General features: G+C 38.9%; 1 protein-coding gene across 1 annotated transcript in view; it reads left to right on the forward strand.

The window, feature by feature from the left end:
- Positions 1-13,365, forward strand: part of LOC124166899 (furin-like protease 2) — a 673,945-nt gene extending 660,580 nt beyond the window's left edge. Inside the window, exons 10-18 of the mRNA XM_046544607.1 lie at positions 268-685; positions 1,998-2,182; positions 3,695-3,851; positions 4,353-4,627; positions 5,411-5,693; positions 6,884-7,083; positions 8,355-8,627; positions 10,477-10,673; positions 11,614-13,365. Coding sequence (XP_046400563.1) covers positions 268-685; positions 1,998-2,182; positions 3,695-3,851; positions 4,353-4,627; positions 5,411-5,693; positions 6,884-7,083; positions 8,355-8,627; positions 10,477-10,673; positions 11,614-11,778 — 2,153 coding nt within the window. The 3' untranslated portion in view covers positions 11,779-13,365. The remainder of the gene's footprint in view (positions 1-267; positions 686-1,997; positions 2,183-3,694; positions 3,852-4,352; positions 4,628-5,410; positions 5,694-6,883; positions 7,084-8,354; positions 8,628-10,476; positions 10,674-11,613) is intronic.
- The last annotated feature ends 2,178 nt before the right edge of the window (positions 13,366-15,543 follow it).

A 15,543-nucleotide genomic window follows, 5' to 3' on the forward strand; every position in this document is an offset into this window, starting at 1 on the left:
TGGATTTTCTCTTTTGATTTTCTGCTTGGGCTTCCACCAATAGAGCTGATTATTATCAATACTGTATTCCCTCATTTGCAAAAAGCAAAGCTTTGCAGGATTTTAAACAATGGTTTCATGGTTGTCAAACTTGTGCTTTACCTTGAAGGCACCCAGACCAGCCCATGCTCATGCTGTGTTTTGAGTGGCTATGTTGAATTGGTCCTTGATGTCGTAATGCCTTTGGAAGTTTTTGCTAATAAATATTTCTCCAAATTTTCATTCCAGGCATTTTGAAAAAATGGCAGCTCATCTTCTATGGTACTGCCACCGATCCCATCCGCCTTAGGCAAGGGGGAGGTGCTGGACGAGGTAACAGCCCTGTTGGTGCCTCGGTGACTTACCCAACCGCACCATCGCCACCCATTTCTCAAGGATCGAGCATCATCTATGGTGGCTCACCTACAGCCTCCTTCGCTGGTACCTTCCACAACTACCAAAATGTGTACAGCGTATCAGGAAGTGAGAAGGAAGAGGTTGTGGCCTCACCGGGAAAGGCGAATTCCTTGGAAATTGGTGCAATCGAAGGAAGCGTGATGGATGGGAAGCATGTTTTGTTCGACTGTGATCCTCAATGTGATTCTCAAGGCTGTTACGGGAAGGGACCCGCACAGTGTGTTAGCTGTAAATATTACAAGCTGGATGGGTGAGTAAACCTGATTTTTTAAATGTTAATCCTTATCATATCTGTGCATATTAGATTTTATACTTTTGTCAAGCTGTGGTGAGATCTGATCTTATGAAAAATTTCATGTCTTTTCCCAATTAAAATCAGATCAGAAATTGGTCTGTTCAGATCTGGAGGAGCTCTATAACTACAGTTCCTGCTCATAAATAGATATGGAATTGAATTTCCTTATCTGAAACTTTTTGGCACTATAAAAAACTGGTCATATTTTCCATATCAATTCCATACTTTTGTAGTTGCTAAAATCATTGGATAAGGACTACAACGGGAAAATCGGTGTTGTTCCTAATTGTCTTCAGTCTTTTCTTTTCATTTACTTGGCTTCATGCAAATATTTCAATTCAAAAAGATCTTACCATGCTTATATCCTCATTTTCGGAATGGTTGCAAGTGCAACCTCAAGTATTGCCAATGGTGAATGAGCGTGCTCCTTGTCTATTTCTTCACTTTTAATATTATGCTTTTTGACTTTTCCGTTATTTGAACTTTTTATGGACAAAATGCTGTAACACACATGACACAACAATATCTCGCAACCATACATGACTTGCTTGAAGAGTTCAAGTACTGAAATACTGGTTTCTACACTTTTATATCACTTGCCAACAGTTTCTCAACAGTTTCATGGAAGTAATGTTCCTTACTGTCCATTTTACTTTCAGTTGAGAATTGCTTAGGATTCCTCCCTCCCTCTCCCATCCATGCCAGGCAACCTGCATTTTCTCTCCCCGTTGTAGTTGCCTAGCTACTAAATATTAGTTGCCTTTTGTGCTCTTGGATGTTAAACGTCAACTTTTCATACTCTGTGCTGAATCTCCTTAGAATTTCAAATAAACTTCCTACATAATCTCTACATGTATTTGAGAATTAATCAGCCAAAAATATTATCTTAGTTGATCAAGCATGTAAATTATAGATTTACAAAAAATACCAAATATCAATCTTGAATAAGGTCAGAATTTCATAATTACATCGTAAGGCGCTCACTGTAACCTTTGAATTTGCCTCAGTGGCTTACCTACACCTACGGGGATGTGGATAATACAGACATTAATATTGTAAGACTATTTATTTGATTATTGAGAGCCAGATGATTCTTTTAATCCTTTTCATAAAATATTAGCATGTGGACGATAATATAATAAAAGTGTTTTAGTGGAATTGTAACAGTTATCCAGGATTCTCATTCTCGTACTGTTGAAGCATCAGCTACCCTAATTTTTACTCTTCATGGCAAATTCATAAAATAATTTCTTATTTTTCTCAACAGAACTTGTGTCAGCAAGTGTCCACCTCGGAGCTTTCCCAAAGGTCAGTTCTGCTGGCCATGCCATGACTCTTGTGAGACTTGCGCTGGTGCTGGTCAGGACAGCTGCCTTGTTTGTGCCCCTGCTCACCTCCGTGTGACTGACCTCTCTGTTTGCCTGCAGCAATGTCCTGAAGGTTATCTTGAAGGTACGCTCGCAGAAGTTTGTCATATATCTATTTTGGTGTGGAGCTAAAACAATGATGAAGTTACTGCATGTGATTTGGAAAGCTACAAAAAGAGATTATATACTCTAGGTTGGGCGAAAATAATGGAGGGACTCAGATCCCCCTGAAATTTTTTAAGTACCATTATGTGATTTAGGGCCGTATTCTTAGTCGACCCTACATATCCGTCCCTACGCAACAAAAGGCCCCTACATGCGTTTCTCAGTCAACCCTACATAAGTGGTGGGGGGTAATTCCGTCGTCAAGTTGTCTGAAATGACGTAGATGATGGCGCAGCGCCATTTTACCACTCTGGTGGCATAATGGGAACTAACTATGAAACTGAAAAGACGTTCAATAATTTTCGGGCGTATTGTTGGGTAACGGCTCAAGGTAAATAAACAACACGTGTCCCAGGTCATGTCGGCACCTTAATCATCACTACAAATACTCTCATATCGAGCCAAAGGTAGAACCTAATTGTCTTTAAATTACTTCAGAAGCGGTCTGTACAAGATAGTAATAAGTACGGAGCAAATATGAGCATTGACGTGGGAACTTACGTTGCATCATCATTCGTCATTCGCTTTCACCTTCCGTAGTTAAGTTTATTATGTGGCAAATAGTGGCATGAAAATACGTTTTCTATAGTTATACATAAACGAAGTATTAGTTTCCCAAAAGTATACCAAGTGCCAAACGTGAAAAATATTATTATATATTTGTAAAAACAAGGTGATGTATACTGCTATATTGTTCTTATTAGTTCAGTCAATTTTATAATTTATTTAACTTGGTGGTTCTAAAGTGGTAGTATTATTACATTTCCGCTGTTTTATTGTACATTTTAAAACGGCTTGTGTGAGGTCGTCTCCCTTAATATCCATTGTAACGTAGATTCTTTAATCGAAGTGATCAGCAGACGATATTTGTCCGCCTTGTTTTTGTAGGGTGTAGGGTTGGTTCGGATACCCTACATCAAGTAGGGCCCGTTTAGTTCCAAAAACGGCCATATGTAGGGCTTGATTTGGCGTATGTAGGGCGAGACCGGTTTATGTAGGGGCTGATGACGTATCCAGGGTCGGTTGACCCTACAGGGTCGACTAAGAATACGGCCCTTATTTCCGTAAATCATTCACTAGGGCATAGTTTTCACATGCAGTAATACCTTATGTTTTGACATCAATTTCAAATATAAAATAGCTCAGGGAGTCCTTTTGTAAAATTATGCAACCAAACGTCACCTTGATTTTGGTCCTTTCCTCCCAAAATATAACTGTGCTCTTCTCTGGACCAAAGTACTTGTAATAAAAAAATAAATATCTTTTCCTGGGAAAGTGAGTGCAAGGTTTATTTTAATCATTAATACTGATTTGTGTATGATGTTGCAAAGGGAGTGTTATTAATTTCTACATATCTGAGAATACTCTTCTTTGAATATTCATTCCCTATTTAAATGCTAATCTTGAGTATCACTGTTTGTCTCTCTTCCAGATACTGAAAAGGGAGTTTGTATCCCATGTGAGTCTAACTGTGGCAGCTGTACTGACAAGCCTGATCACTGTACCAGCTGTGACCACCATTTAGTCCTGTTCAACAATAAGTGCTACGCTGCCTGTCCAATGTATACCTATGAGACTGGAGATTATAAGTAAGTGATTCAGAATTAGTGACTTATCAAACCTTTGTAACACAAAGAATGACATGTTATTTATACTTAGGTGGCCTATTCTCATTCATAATTTGGCCTTGTTTTTACCATGATTGGTTTTAGTACAATGGGGTAGTTTGTTCGGACCATAAATTGCTCTTGTGTTCTCATTTTTAGGAGATGGATGGGGAAATTGGTGTGACCAAAAATAAATTCTTTTATTCAGCCATCCTCGAGAATATTAGTAGAAAAATTGTTTCCTTCCTCTGAGAATTTGACGCTTTTTATTATTCTTAAAGTAGGCTATGGATGGGTCAAACAAATGTGGTTCTTTTCATATGGCCACTGCAAGTTTATCACACTTGGCAATGAAATTTTGGTGAACTAGCCCATTGAAGCTTAAACTTATATTTTTGTGTTTCAGCAATGAATAAGCATAGACATCCATATAGATAGAAATGAAGGATTTTAGTGTTCTATCGTTCTTCTTTCCAAAATTAGCTGTGCTCCCTGCCATTCCACCTGTGAGACTTGCAATGGCTCCAGTGAAACACAGTGTGTGACCTGTCGGCCGGGGCTCTTTGCTCACTCTGGCACTTGCCTGACCACTTGTCCCGAGGGATTCTACGCCGACAAGAAGAGGCGAGAGTGCTTGGAATGTCACCATGGCTGTGCCACTTGCGATGGACCCACTTGTCTCTCATGCACCAATGGATGGATTCTGGATAACAGGAGAGGAAGGTGCTTGCCTCCTGGAAGCAACCAGTGCGACTCGGGTGAGTAACTCAATTGTTTGGCATCACACAATTTTATCAACATAGCATATTTTAAAAATGCAAGGGCATTTGATGAAATTTTTGGAAGTGCTTTTTTTACACCCCTCTGAATTCTAGCAAAAAATTCCATAAAAATACCTTGTAAGTGCCTCACCTCATCTAAAATGATTTTGATGTAAAGTTCAAAACAAGTGCTATTGAATACAATAATTGTCATTTTAAATGTGTGAATTTTGGTTTCAATATGTAATTATGCTTCAGGATTATTATTCCTTTAATTTAATTATATGAGAATCTTCCAATAGGATCACTGCAGGTGATGCTCATTTTGAGAGAATTGCTATGAGCTGCCATTTCAGGTGGTGTTACAGTATCATTACTGTATTTGAGGGTGAAAATGAGATTAATCTAGGAATTGAGGTTCTATAGTAAGCTGCTGAAAGCTTTTTTGAATACTTATGCGTGATTTTCTGATGTAAATATGTGTGCAAGTACTATGCACTATAGTTTGCATATTAGGAATTTTGAGCATAAAATCATGGTATAATTAGGCCAGGGATTTTGGTGTTTTTTTTAACTGCCTGTAGCTTTGTGAAAAATGAGCTTAGATACCTAATTGAAAGTAGCCAATTCGTATATCATTCATATAGGTCTACAGCATAAATTTTTTTTATAAATATAGTGATGGTAACCCTGAAATTTTCATGAAGGCCTGCATGAATTTTAATGGAATGGCTCTATAGGTTACCTTTATGGTTTTCTGAATTTGTTTTTGATTTACAGCTGAATACCATGATGGAGGCGGTGGGTGCCGGCCATGTCACTCAACTTGCGAGAGCTGTTGGGGGCCGACAGAAGATTCATGCCTAGCTTGCCCGTCGCCCCTCTTCCTACACCAGGGGCAGTGCCTGTCCACATGCCCCGAGAAGGGTGTCTTTCCCGAGAGGGGAACCTGCACTCCTTGCCCACATACTTGCGTCTCCTGCTCTTCTCTCCACAACTGCACCCAGTGCGTCGAAGGGCTTCACTTGCAGAGTGGTGAATGCCGATCAACCTGTGCCGATGGGTAGGTGTCACATGAAAAATTTATTCAGGTGTTTTTTTTTTGCTGCCGAGCAACACATTTTGTTGGATTTGGAGTCATTATGTCTGCATCTGTCTGTAATGTTTCCCTGCATAAATGGTGTGTACCTGGATTGCCAGTCTTATCATGGGCGGACCCAGAGAGGGTCAGCTGCCCCCCTTGAAGCAAAAATCGCAAAAGTCTTCAAGAAAAATCAGTACTGAATTGAAACGAAAGTATTCAACAAATATTCTTTAAACCCACGAAAAATGGTATATATTAGTATAAGATATGTAACTAAAATAAAACTATTTTTTCAAGGAAATAATCTCATAAATCCCATGGCTTGCACCCCCCTAGTTATGATCATGGGTACGCCCTTGAGTCTTATGTTGTCTCGTGAAACTATTTTGATGCTGCTTCTTTTCAATGTTTCAGAAAATTTCCCAAAAAAATAATTCACAATTTAAAAAAAAATAGCAAATATTATCCACAGTTAAGTGCCCTAGTTAAATGATTGCCTATGTTCATGGGCATGTTTTGGATTCTTAGGTATGGGTGCCAAGAGTGAGTCCAAGAATGATTTTTAATAAAGTGTTATAATGAATATAATATAAAAATACATAGTATATCAATTATGCCCATTATTTTACAGGAATTTAACTTGCCATAAATAGGAAATTAAATGAATTTCAATGCTAGGATCACAAGTTATTTACTGAAAAAATGTAATTTTTTTAGTGAACGTAACTATTGCACACCTTGGAGATCATGTTTGGGTTCTACAGCTCCCACTATGAACATACCTATGCTTTGTTTCATCCACTATTGTTTTATATGGATATTCCAGTGGTACATATAATTTAAAGTCAATGAATGAATTGCCTTCAGTCTGTCACCTGGGAAAGCCAAATAGTTTGTATCTCTGTTCTCTAGGCAGGCATCTTAGGGTGTCAGCCAGAATCATTCGGTATCCATCATGATGCTTCAATATATTCAGGATGAAATCAATTGATGATAGATTTAGCTATCCTGACAGTTTAAGTTGTAAATTATGAATGCCTGCCTGGTTAATTTTGATTTTAAAATTGTGCTCTGGGATGAAGCCATTTGCAGAAGCTTTTAAGTCCTACAAATGAAGTTGCCCTTTGGCATGGATATTTGTGTTGATTGCTCGGTAATTTCTATTGCAGCTACTACAGTGATCGAGGAGTTTGTGCCAAGTGCTATTTGAGCTGTATGACATGCAGTGGACCAAGGAGGGACCAGTGTGTGGCTTGTCCTGAAGGTTGGCAGCTAGCTGCAGGGGAGTGCCATCCAGAATGCCCAGAAGGGTATTACAAGGGAGAATTTGGGTGCCAGAAGTGTCATCACTATTGCAGAACTTGCAAAGGTAACTGCATTGAAGGTTTTAACCCTTTCGCGCCGGACCTTCGTTGAGGGAAATTCTCCCTCAATACGAGTCTCTTGAAAGTTTTCTTTACTCCCCTGCACGAAGCTTTTTCGTGTCGACTTAAGGCAGTGGTTCCCTCCATAACCATTTTTGGACCCAACTCAGTGGGGCGCTGATCCCTTTCCTCGGCCTCTGTCCCAGACCCTAGAAGGATTAAAAGCCCCTTCCTAGGACGAGTCCGCGGTCAACTGGCTAAAATATCAATGCAAAATATATGCAAATATTTGTTGTTCGCATTGATTTTTTACATTCAAAATGAATTTTGTGTTTTTTTTCTGAGCGTGCAGAAATTTTAAACGAAGTTCTAACGTTGATATAGACTGATTAATATATTTACTAGTTGTTCTTTAACTCCGTTGATATTATCGTTAGAATTTTGTTCGAAATTTCCAAGGGGTCAGCAAAAAAAGATGAATTCATTTATAGCAATAGATATCAAAAGTAAGCAACAAATATAGTTTTGGATAACACACTGCAAATAACAGTAGTTGACCGCGTGAAGAGGATAAGAAAGGGTCGACCTGAGCGGCCGAAGGAGGGACTGGGCTCGCGCTAAGGTGGATCACGAGGGGCGACCGCGTCCGTAGGTCTATTGTGCCCGCCACGGTCACTTTTTTTGACCTGTGCCGCACAGGCATTCGTTGCTTTGGTTAGGAAAATTCACGCCGCACAGGTGTGGCATTCGTTGTTTATGGAAGAAAATCCTCGCTGCACAGGTGTGGCATTCGGCACGAAAGGGTTAGGAAGGCCATGTGGTGGCTTCATGCAGGGGTGGATTCAGCATTAAATTTGGCAGGGGTCACGAGCTGGGTCTGAGGAGTATGGAATACCTCTAGGAGAGAGAGAGTTCTCCTGTGTAAAATCTTTTAAAATACCCATTTTTTTACTCATTATGGAGCCTAAAACAGTTGAACAAAGAAGTCTATAACTGGACTAGTCACTTTTATAAGATGTCAATGTTCACTAAGCATGAGTAAGCCTATGTTTATTGCATGGTCTGTGGATAGCTGTGTGTTTTCTGGAATAAATAAATTAAATGGCATCAGACTGAAATCAGACTCATATGCAGGGTGGAAAATTTTAAAAGGTGGTCTAATATTTTCTAGTGCTAATTGACAAAAAAGTTTTTACCTGATGCCTATCTCAAACAGTCAATTTTTTAAATTTTCCTTGAGATAGAGATTAATATATGTGATATTATTATTTTTCAGGAGAAGGTCCTTCAAACTGTAGTTCCTGCCCTCCTTACCTGGTCCTCGAGAAGGGACTTTGCATAGAGTGTTTTGCATGGCAGTTTTATGACAACCGGCGCAAGTCGTGTCGTGCATGCCACCCATCCTGCCGTACATGCTCTGGTCCAGGGCCTGTGTCTTGTAAATCTTGCGCCTTGCCCTTGAGATTCGATAGAATCGACAACCAGTGTGTTCCTTGCTGTACTCCTGGTGTGAATCCTCCAGACTGCTGTCATTGTGATGAAGGAACTGGTAAGAGAAAATGAATATATATTTCTGATACATATACACATTAAATCTCACCTGCTAACCAATTACAACTGTAGGGTGTACATTCCACAGAGGAAAAATAATTTACAAGCATGGTGTCCTGTAACATTTTATGTCTGGCAGTACAAGCCACCATGCCTTCTGAGGTCACCCAAACTCCATGGAGGAATAAAATGTCTTGGTACTAGGTAGACTCCAGTCTAATAGGGTAGTTTCCTTCATCAAATAAAACGAAAGGCATTGATTGCGATTTGTTACCCACCATTACTGTATTCATAATATACAAATTATTTCGTTTTAGAAGTACCGGTTTAGACGAATGGCAATGGTCCATTTTTATCCTCATTTGAAAAGGGCCAGATTGGCGCCCATGCGATGCCACTCCACATGACGTCACAGGGACCTAGTTTCTATACGAGAAGATAGGAGTTATACATCGTCTGAGGTTACCAATGCATGCATGAGGTGCAGAGCTCAGGGAAATATTCTTAATAATCACTTATTAAAACTGGCTAAGGTCGGAAAGTTTTCTTCATTTGATAAGGTATTAATAATCCTTATTTAAGCCAAGCGCTACCAGCCAGCAGGGTAGTCAGCTACCCGCTAGCAGTCTGTGTTGTATCAGCGCTCAACTTGCCTCAAGGTCACCTCACAGGGCGGCAGTGGGAACCAGAAATATGCTACACGGAGAGATTTCCCGGCATTCATACTTACGCGTCTCGTTTTCGCGCGCTTGAAAATATTCACTTTTCATTTTATCGCGAAAAATAGATGTCGTCATGTAAAAATCTAAAAGCGTGAAATACGTACTCCAGGAGTAATAATCTTTCGATTTAGGCAATAAAAAAATAATAGGAAACCACCCTATTGTATGAAGAATAGTAGGACCTCCTTTGCTTCTATAGCGTTGGGGTGTTTTTCCCTCATCCTCTCCCTTCCGCTCCTATCCCTTCCCAGAGGCGTCGGCGGGCTCCCATCGCGGCGGCACCTCTATCCTTTTTCCTTCCTCTCCAGCTTCCCCGGGTGATTGGGCATATAAGCCACTGGCTTGGTTCTCGGTCCCGGTGCGTTGTATCCTTCGAAGGGTTCACCTAGAACCCTCAAACTCTGTATGAAGAATACCTTCTATGGAAGTACCATGGGATTTTTCTTCGTCATAGAAAAATGCTTCCCTTCTGTAGGTACATCAAATTATGGTTTTGCTAATGGTAGCCCACGTTCTTCCATCCCATTCCTTTTGTCCCTATCCCTACCCTGGAAGCGTCGTCAGACTCTCATTACGGCAGTGCCTCTTTTTCCATTTTCCTTCCTCTCCAACCCCCTCCTGAGATGACTGAGCGAATAAGTGGTCAAAACTTGGTTCCCGACCCTCATGATGTTAACCTTCCTTCTTTCCTCCTTGAGGCAAAAGTCTCAAACTTGTCAGCCTGGCTTAAAGGGTTTATCCTTGAGGGATTCCTAAGAATCTGGAACCAATCACATGAAGAACATATTTCTGAGCCGTATTGGTTGAATAGATGTATGTGTTAGAAATTTTAATTATTAATAGGAATAAAACCACTGTTTTTAAATCAAACTAATATTTTTATGTTCACTTGCCCAAAACGAGATGCACTACAAAAATATTAAAATAGCTAACTATAGGTAGCTATAAAATAATTTAGGTCACAATATTCAATTAAGGCTTTGAACTTTATTAGAGTGAACAATAATATTTTTAGACAGGTGAAAAACCCATTTAGGCTTGAAGGTTTTAACGCTAAAAGTTATGCCACCTACTGCTTAGTACATATGTATATGGTTTTCTAACTTCAATTGATCTCCTTTGCAGGTGAATGCCTCAACTACTCGTCTGGGGGAAAGAGAAGAACAGCAGCAGGAGCTGATAGTGGAGAGGCCGGAGCAATTACAGGGGAACAGGAGAACCTTACGTTGCGAGCTGAGCCCTTTGCCACTGTGACTGCGTTAGCGATCTGCGGCTGTGCTACAGTTGTTGTCCTATTTGGCCTAATTTTTGCTATATTACAGGTAAGATAAAATTGTCCAAGCTTGGTAGGAATACAAAAATATCATATCATTGCCTTCTGTCTGGCTGTTGATTTTCATCACTCTTCTAGGGTTTTGAATTACATTTTTCCATGAGCCTCTATGGGAAAAAATTCTGTGGAATCAGAAATCAAACCTCATACCCTTGCATCATAGTTTCTTGCATTAATATTTCTTGAAAAAAAATTCATACTGGCTCATGAACCTGAAGAAAATTGCATTGGTGATCCAAGTAATGAAGCATTCTGCACATTGTCCCAGAAAGTCAAAGATTCACATTTGAATCCCGCCTCTGGTAATTTTTTCTAATGATTATTCATTTGATTTCTGTCAGCCCATACCAGAAGGCCATAGCCAGAAATGTTTCTCAGGGGGCTGTGTATTGAATGATTTTCAGTAGAGGGTTCATTTGGAGTGCTTACATGTAAGACTATCTCCTAAACATTTTGGAGGGGGGTTTATTTGTTACAGCTTTTGTCCATACCTAAATTATGCCCTGTATACCCTTTGGACCTTGCAACTTTAAAATATGTAATAATGCATTAATTCTCAAGCTCATTCAAAAAAAATCTCGGCTTGACATATCTTGACTTAATATCACCGAGAACTATACGAGAAATACTCCACATTTACACCTCAGGCTACCTACCAGGAGAACGTCCAATAGTTCTGTCATCACTGCCAAACTTGGTAGTGGCTAGTTATAAGACGTATGTGTCCTTTTCTCTACTAATGACTGTTCCAAGTCGATTTTAACCACTTTTAGTTGTTTTTAAACTGTAGACTATCTTCTAAAGTGTTCAACTCTATAGTAAAGGCAAGAGTAGCTGTTACAAATGTGGCCTAAATGAAGTACATAATGCCATATACATGATATAATTTGGCTATTTGTCATTAATTTAATTTTCTAATTCTTAATCAGGTAAATTCCAACTGTAACTCTTGCTGGAAGCAGGGATATGAAAAATTACCTACCCGAAGTCGTAAAGAAATGACTGAAAAGATCTCATTGGCTGAAGAGGATGAAGCTGAGGAAACTCAGAGCGAGCAGGAAGATGACGAAGAACAGCTGTTTACCAAGACGTAGCCGTAAATGCTAGTCTAGGTTGGACATGGCAGGTCTAGGTGGGTGATGTGATGACGGGAACTTGCTGGAGGTTGAAAAATGATGCTGGATGCCTATGGAATTACAAAGTGCCTGGTTCGTACCTTGATGGTGAGAGTGAGATGGAGGCCATTTTGCATGGGGCAAAGGTCACCACACATTGTCATTCTGACTGTCAGTGAACCATTCCACTAGGGAATGTGGCTTTTTGGATGGACACTCTTGAAAAAAAATTTTGAGACATTGGTGAAAAAAAGAATATGGATGATGTGACATTTTGTCACTTGTTCTTAAAATGCTGAAAAAAGGTTCTCTTATGATTATTAATTTTTATGTCCGAGACCAATTGAAAAAAAAATCAACCTAGCTTATTTTAAATTGTATTGATTTGGGGAAATTCAAAAAACCTAGTTGATGAAATGCATATTCTTTGTGCATATATGTCCATGAGGTTTGTCTTCAAACGTTCACTTTTCATGGGTGAGAAACTATGTTTATTGCTATGAATAAGAATGGACAAACAATGTGATACCATATATATAAATATATATGTATGAAAGAAGTGAACATGAAGCCTATTAATGTAATAAATTGACATTTTTTCAGTGTGATATTTAGCTGTTCACTTAATTCACATTTTCATGAAAGTGTTTTTGTAAGTTGTTGTTGAGTAAAGTCTCTGTGAGTCGGAAGTGTCAATTGTAAGCTTGCATTCATGTTTGAGGGTCAAAAAGCATGAAAAATGGTAATTTGGAAACTTCCCATGTGGCACCTAGAGCTTATGAAACTTATGATGTTGTGTCTAATCTGCAATATTGAATGTAAAAACAGAAGTTATAATTTCATTCATACTTCAATGTTTTTGCTACAAAATGATGAGGTATTTTTGTTCATCATGGCAAATTTTGATGAGAAAAAAAGTGACTTCCTAATAAATATTACTGAAACATATTTCCTCTGGGTCCATGGGAAGCAACTTTTTAGCTACCTGCCTAAATATTTGGATCCCAATTAAAAAGTTAAAAAAAAAATTGATTTTAATCGCACATCAAACATATTGGCTTAAAACTTCATCAAGTTAATTGCGAATCTCCTATCTGGATCTGACTGGAAAGAGTCTCTAAACAAATTTCATGCTTCCATTGAAGTGAATTCTTGAAGTTCAGCTTAGTGAAAATATTAAAAAAATAAAATAAATGACTCGGCTGCTGAAATAATATGGAAATCAGTTGGAATTTGGAATATGTAATGGTAATTTGTCATTGTTTTTTATGTGGGGATTTAATTTTGAAAGCCTTGTGTGTGTCTGTGACTTTTTGGTACCACAAACACCTAGCAGTAAAATTTTAGTTGCATTTTTGTTTCAATACTTTTTTCTTTTCTTGTCCATTGCTGTAAACCAAGTTTGAATTGGTGCTATGTTTTTGAACGATTGTGCTTAAAATTTAGAAATGTGCAAATACTTATGACACTATATTTGTATAAAAATGTAACATATCTCCATAATAATTTGGGGTTCCAAGAAAGGTGTAAATAGATTATCAATAATAAATCAATTTTGGAAGTGAATATTTGATTGAAAGCTGAGTGAAATATTCTCTAACAATGGGTATAACCATGCCATATTTTGACATATAATGGAATTTAAGTAAAGATAGAGATGGTATATGTCCTATTTTTATAAGGGACTCAAATTTTATGTTCACCTTCCTCTTAAATATTTCCACAATAAGAACAATTTCTCTCCAAAATACTTAGATTGTCATACCAAATATATTTACACTCCGTGGATATGATAGAAAAATCATGAGTTTCAATGCAGATTGGAGCATATACCTTGGATAACTCACTCGATCAAAGTGAAAGAAGTTATTTTTTTGATGTATGAATTAGTGAAAGAGAGAATGGTCATGTTTAGCCCATTGGAGGAGGAGATACAAGATTTGTATATTGTATCAAAATGGCTGACCCATGGCTTGACCTTTTTATGTACTCCTTTATCTCTCCATGAACTTAACATTTTTATTATCCACTCTTCATACTTTTTTCTTTCCTGAAAGATATTTATTATTTAACTCTTTCAGAACTCTTTCTTTATAACATCATATCTCATCCTTACTGCAGGCATATGTCAGTTAAATATGTATGTAACAATGTGACGTATTTGATAGAGAAATCTCTCCACCCCAGAAGATTACTTAACGGCTGCACTGTTACTAAAAATTCTTCATAAAGTGGCTAATATGCCTCAGTAGGAAATGTTATACCTTAGTGGTCCCAATGATGCCTTCTGTTAAGCGGAGACAAAGTCAACGTTTCACTTCACCCTTCATTACCTTACCTTTCCTCAGTGGTTCAAATAAACTTCAGAGTCAGTCTCCTGCACCTATTGATTAATAAATAGTTCATTCTTTCTATTAGAATGGGCTGCAATTCAATAGGAACAGCAAATACGGTTTTGCTGGGGTAACACTGTCACCAATCTATAACAGCATACCAATGTACAAACAGTGTACGAATCCCAGAATTAAATGTTATGATTACCATCCATTAAAATATCCCATCTTCCCATCAGGAGCAAGTTTCTTTGATAGTGTTAAGTAGATTTATCATGTGTACCTAGAAAAAGACTGTATGGATAGTAAGCAATTTTATATTGACACTTAGGTTGGAGCATGGTTGTCGGATATTGAGTAACTTAATATCCATGATCAATTTTATTGTAGTCAGTGTTTGAGAATAAATATAGAGAAATTTCATTCTCGGCTTGACATAATCCCTGTCTGTACCAGGGGCCGATTCAGCATCAACTTTGGGATAGGGCATGACCTGGGTCTGGGGAGTATGGAATACCCACATGAGAGAAAGGCGTTTTTACTCTAGGAAGCAGTGACGTCATGGCAAAATTATCAGGGGAGCAGTTTGTTACTTTCTGTGGTGCTTTGGTGGTATGCACAACCTCTCAGTAATAATTTCTGTGAGGTCTGGTATGTGTAGACAAGTGGCTTTTTGATATTCATCAGTAACTTTTAAGCAGGGGCGCAGCCAGGAATTATGGCTGGGGGAGGTTTAGGTGCAACTAATACCGGGGTGTGTGGGGGTTTGGTATACCCACCAGGATAAGCGGTAGGTGCGAGATTAGTAAAGTGCGGAATTATAATGCAAATGGTTCAAAATGGTGAGTTTTACGGCTTTCTGAGGGATATTATATTATTCCTTACACTATGCTATTAGTAATATCAATCCAATTAAGTAAAATGGGTTAAACTTAAAAATTTCTCTGAGCTCTGGGGGGGGTTTTATCCCCCAAACCCCCCCCCCCCCTCGCTGCGCCACTGGGCAGAACGGCAGAAATCCTTGGATTGCTAACCATTCAATCAAATGTAGCAAATGATGCACTATTGACCGACCTGGGGCCGTATTCTGTATCTCCAAACCGATCGGTGCGGCACCGATTCGTCGGGTGGGACGTCACACCGACTCGTCGTGCGATTCTGTATGCACCCGATCGGTGCGGCACCGACAAGAAAACGGGAGATCGTCGGTAGCCGTACCGACACCTATTTGCCGGTACGGCCAACGACTAGTGGGTTTCATGAATTCCCCGGTGCGCATTGCACGTTTTATTTTGTTTTCACCTCATCACCGAGTAAATAATGAGGTTTTCCGCAATTTTATAATTTTCTCTCACTTGGAATGCGCAACTTATACATATGTATCTCACCCAATCACAATCTTTACTTCCTC

Source organism: Ischnura elegans, chromosome 10 (assembly GCF_921293095.1).
Source record: "Ischnura elegans chromosome 10, ioIscEleg1.1, whole genome shotgun sequence".
Lineage (NCBI taxonomy): Eukaryota > Metazoa > Arthropoda > Insecta > Odonata > Coenagrionidae > Ischnura > Ischnura elegans.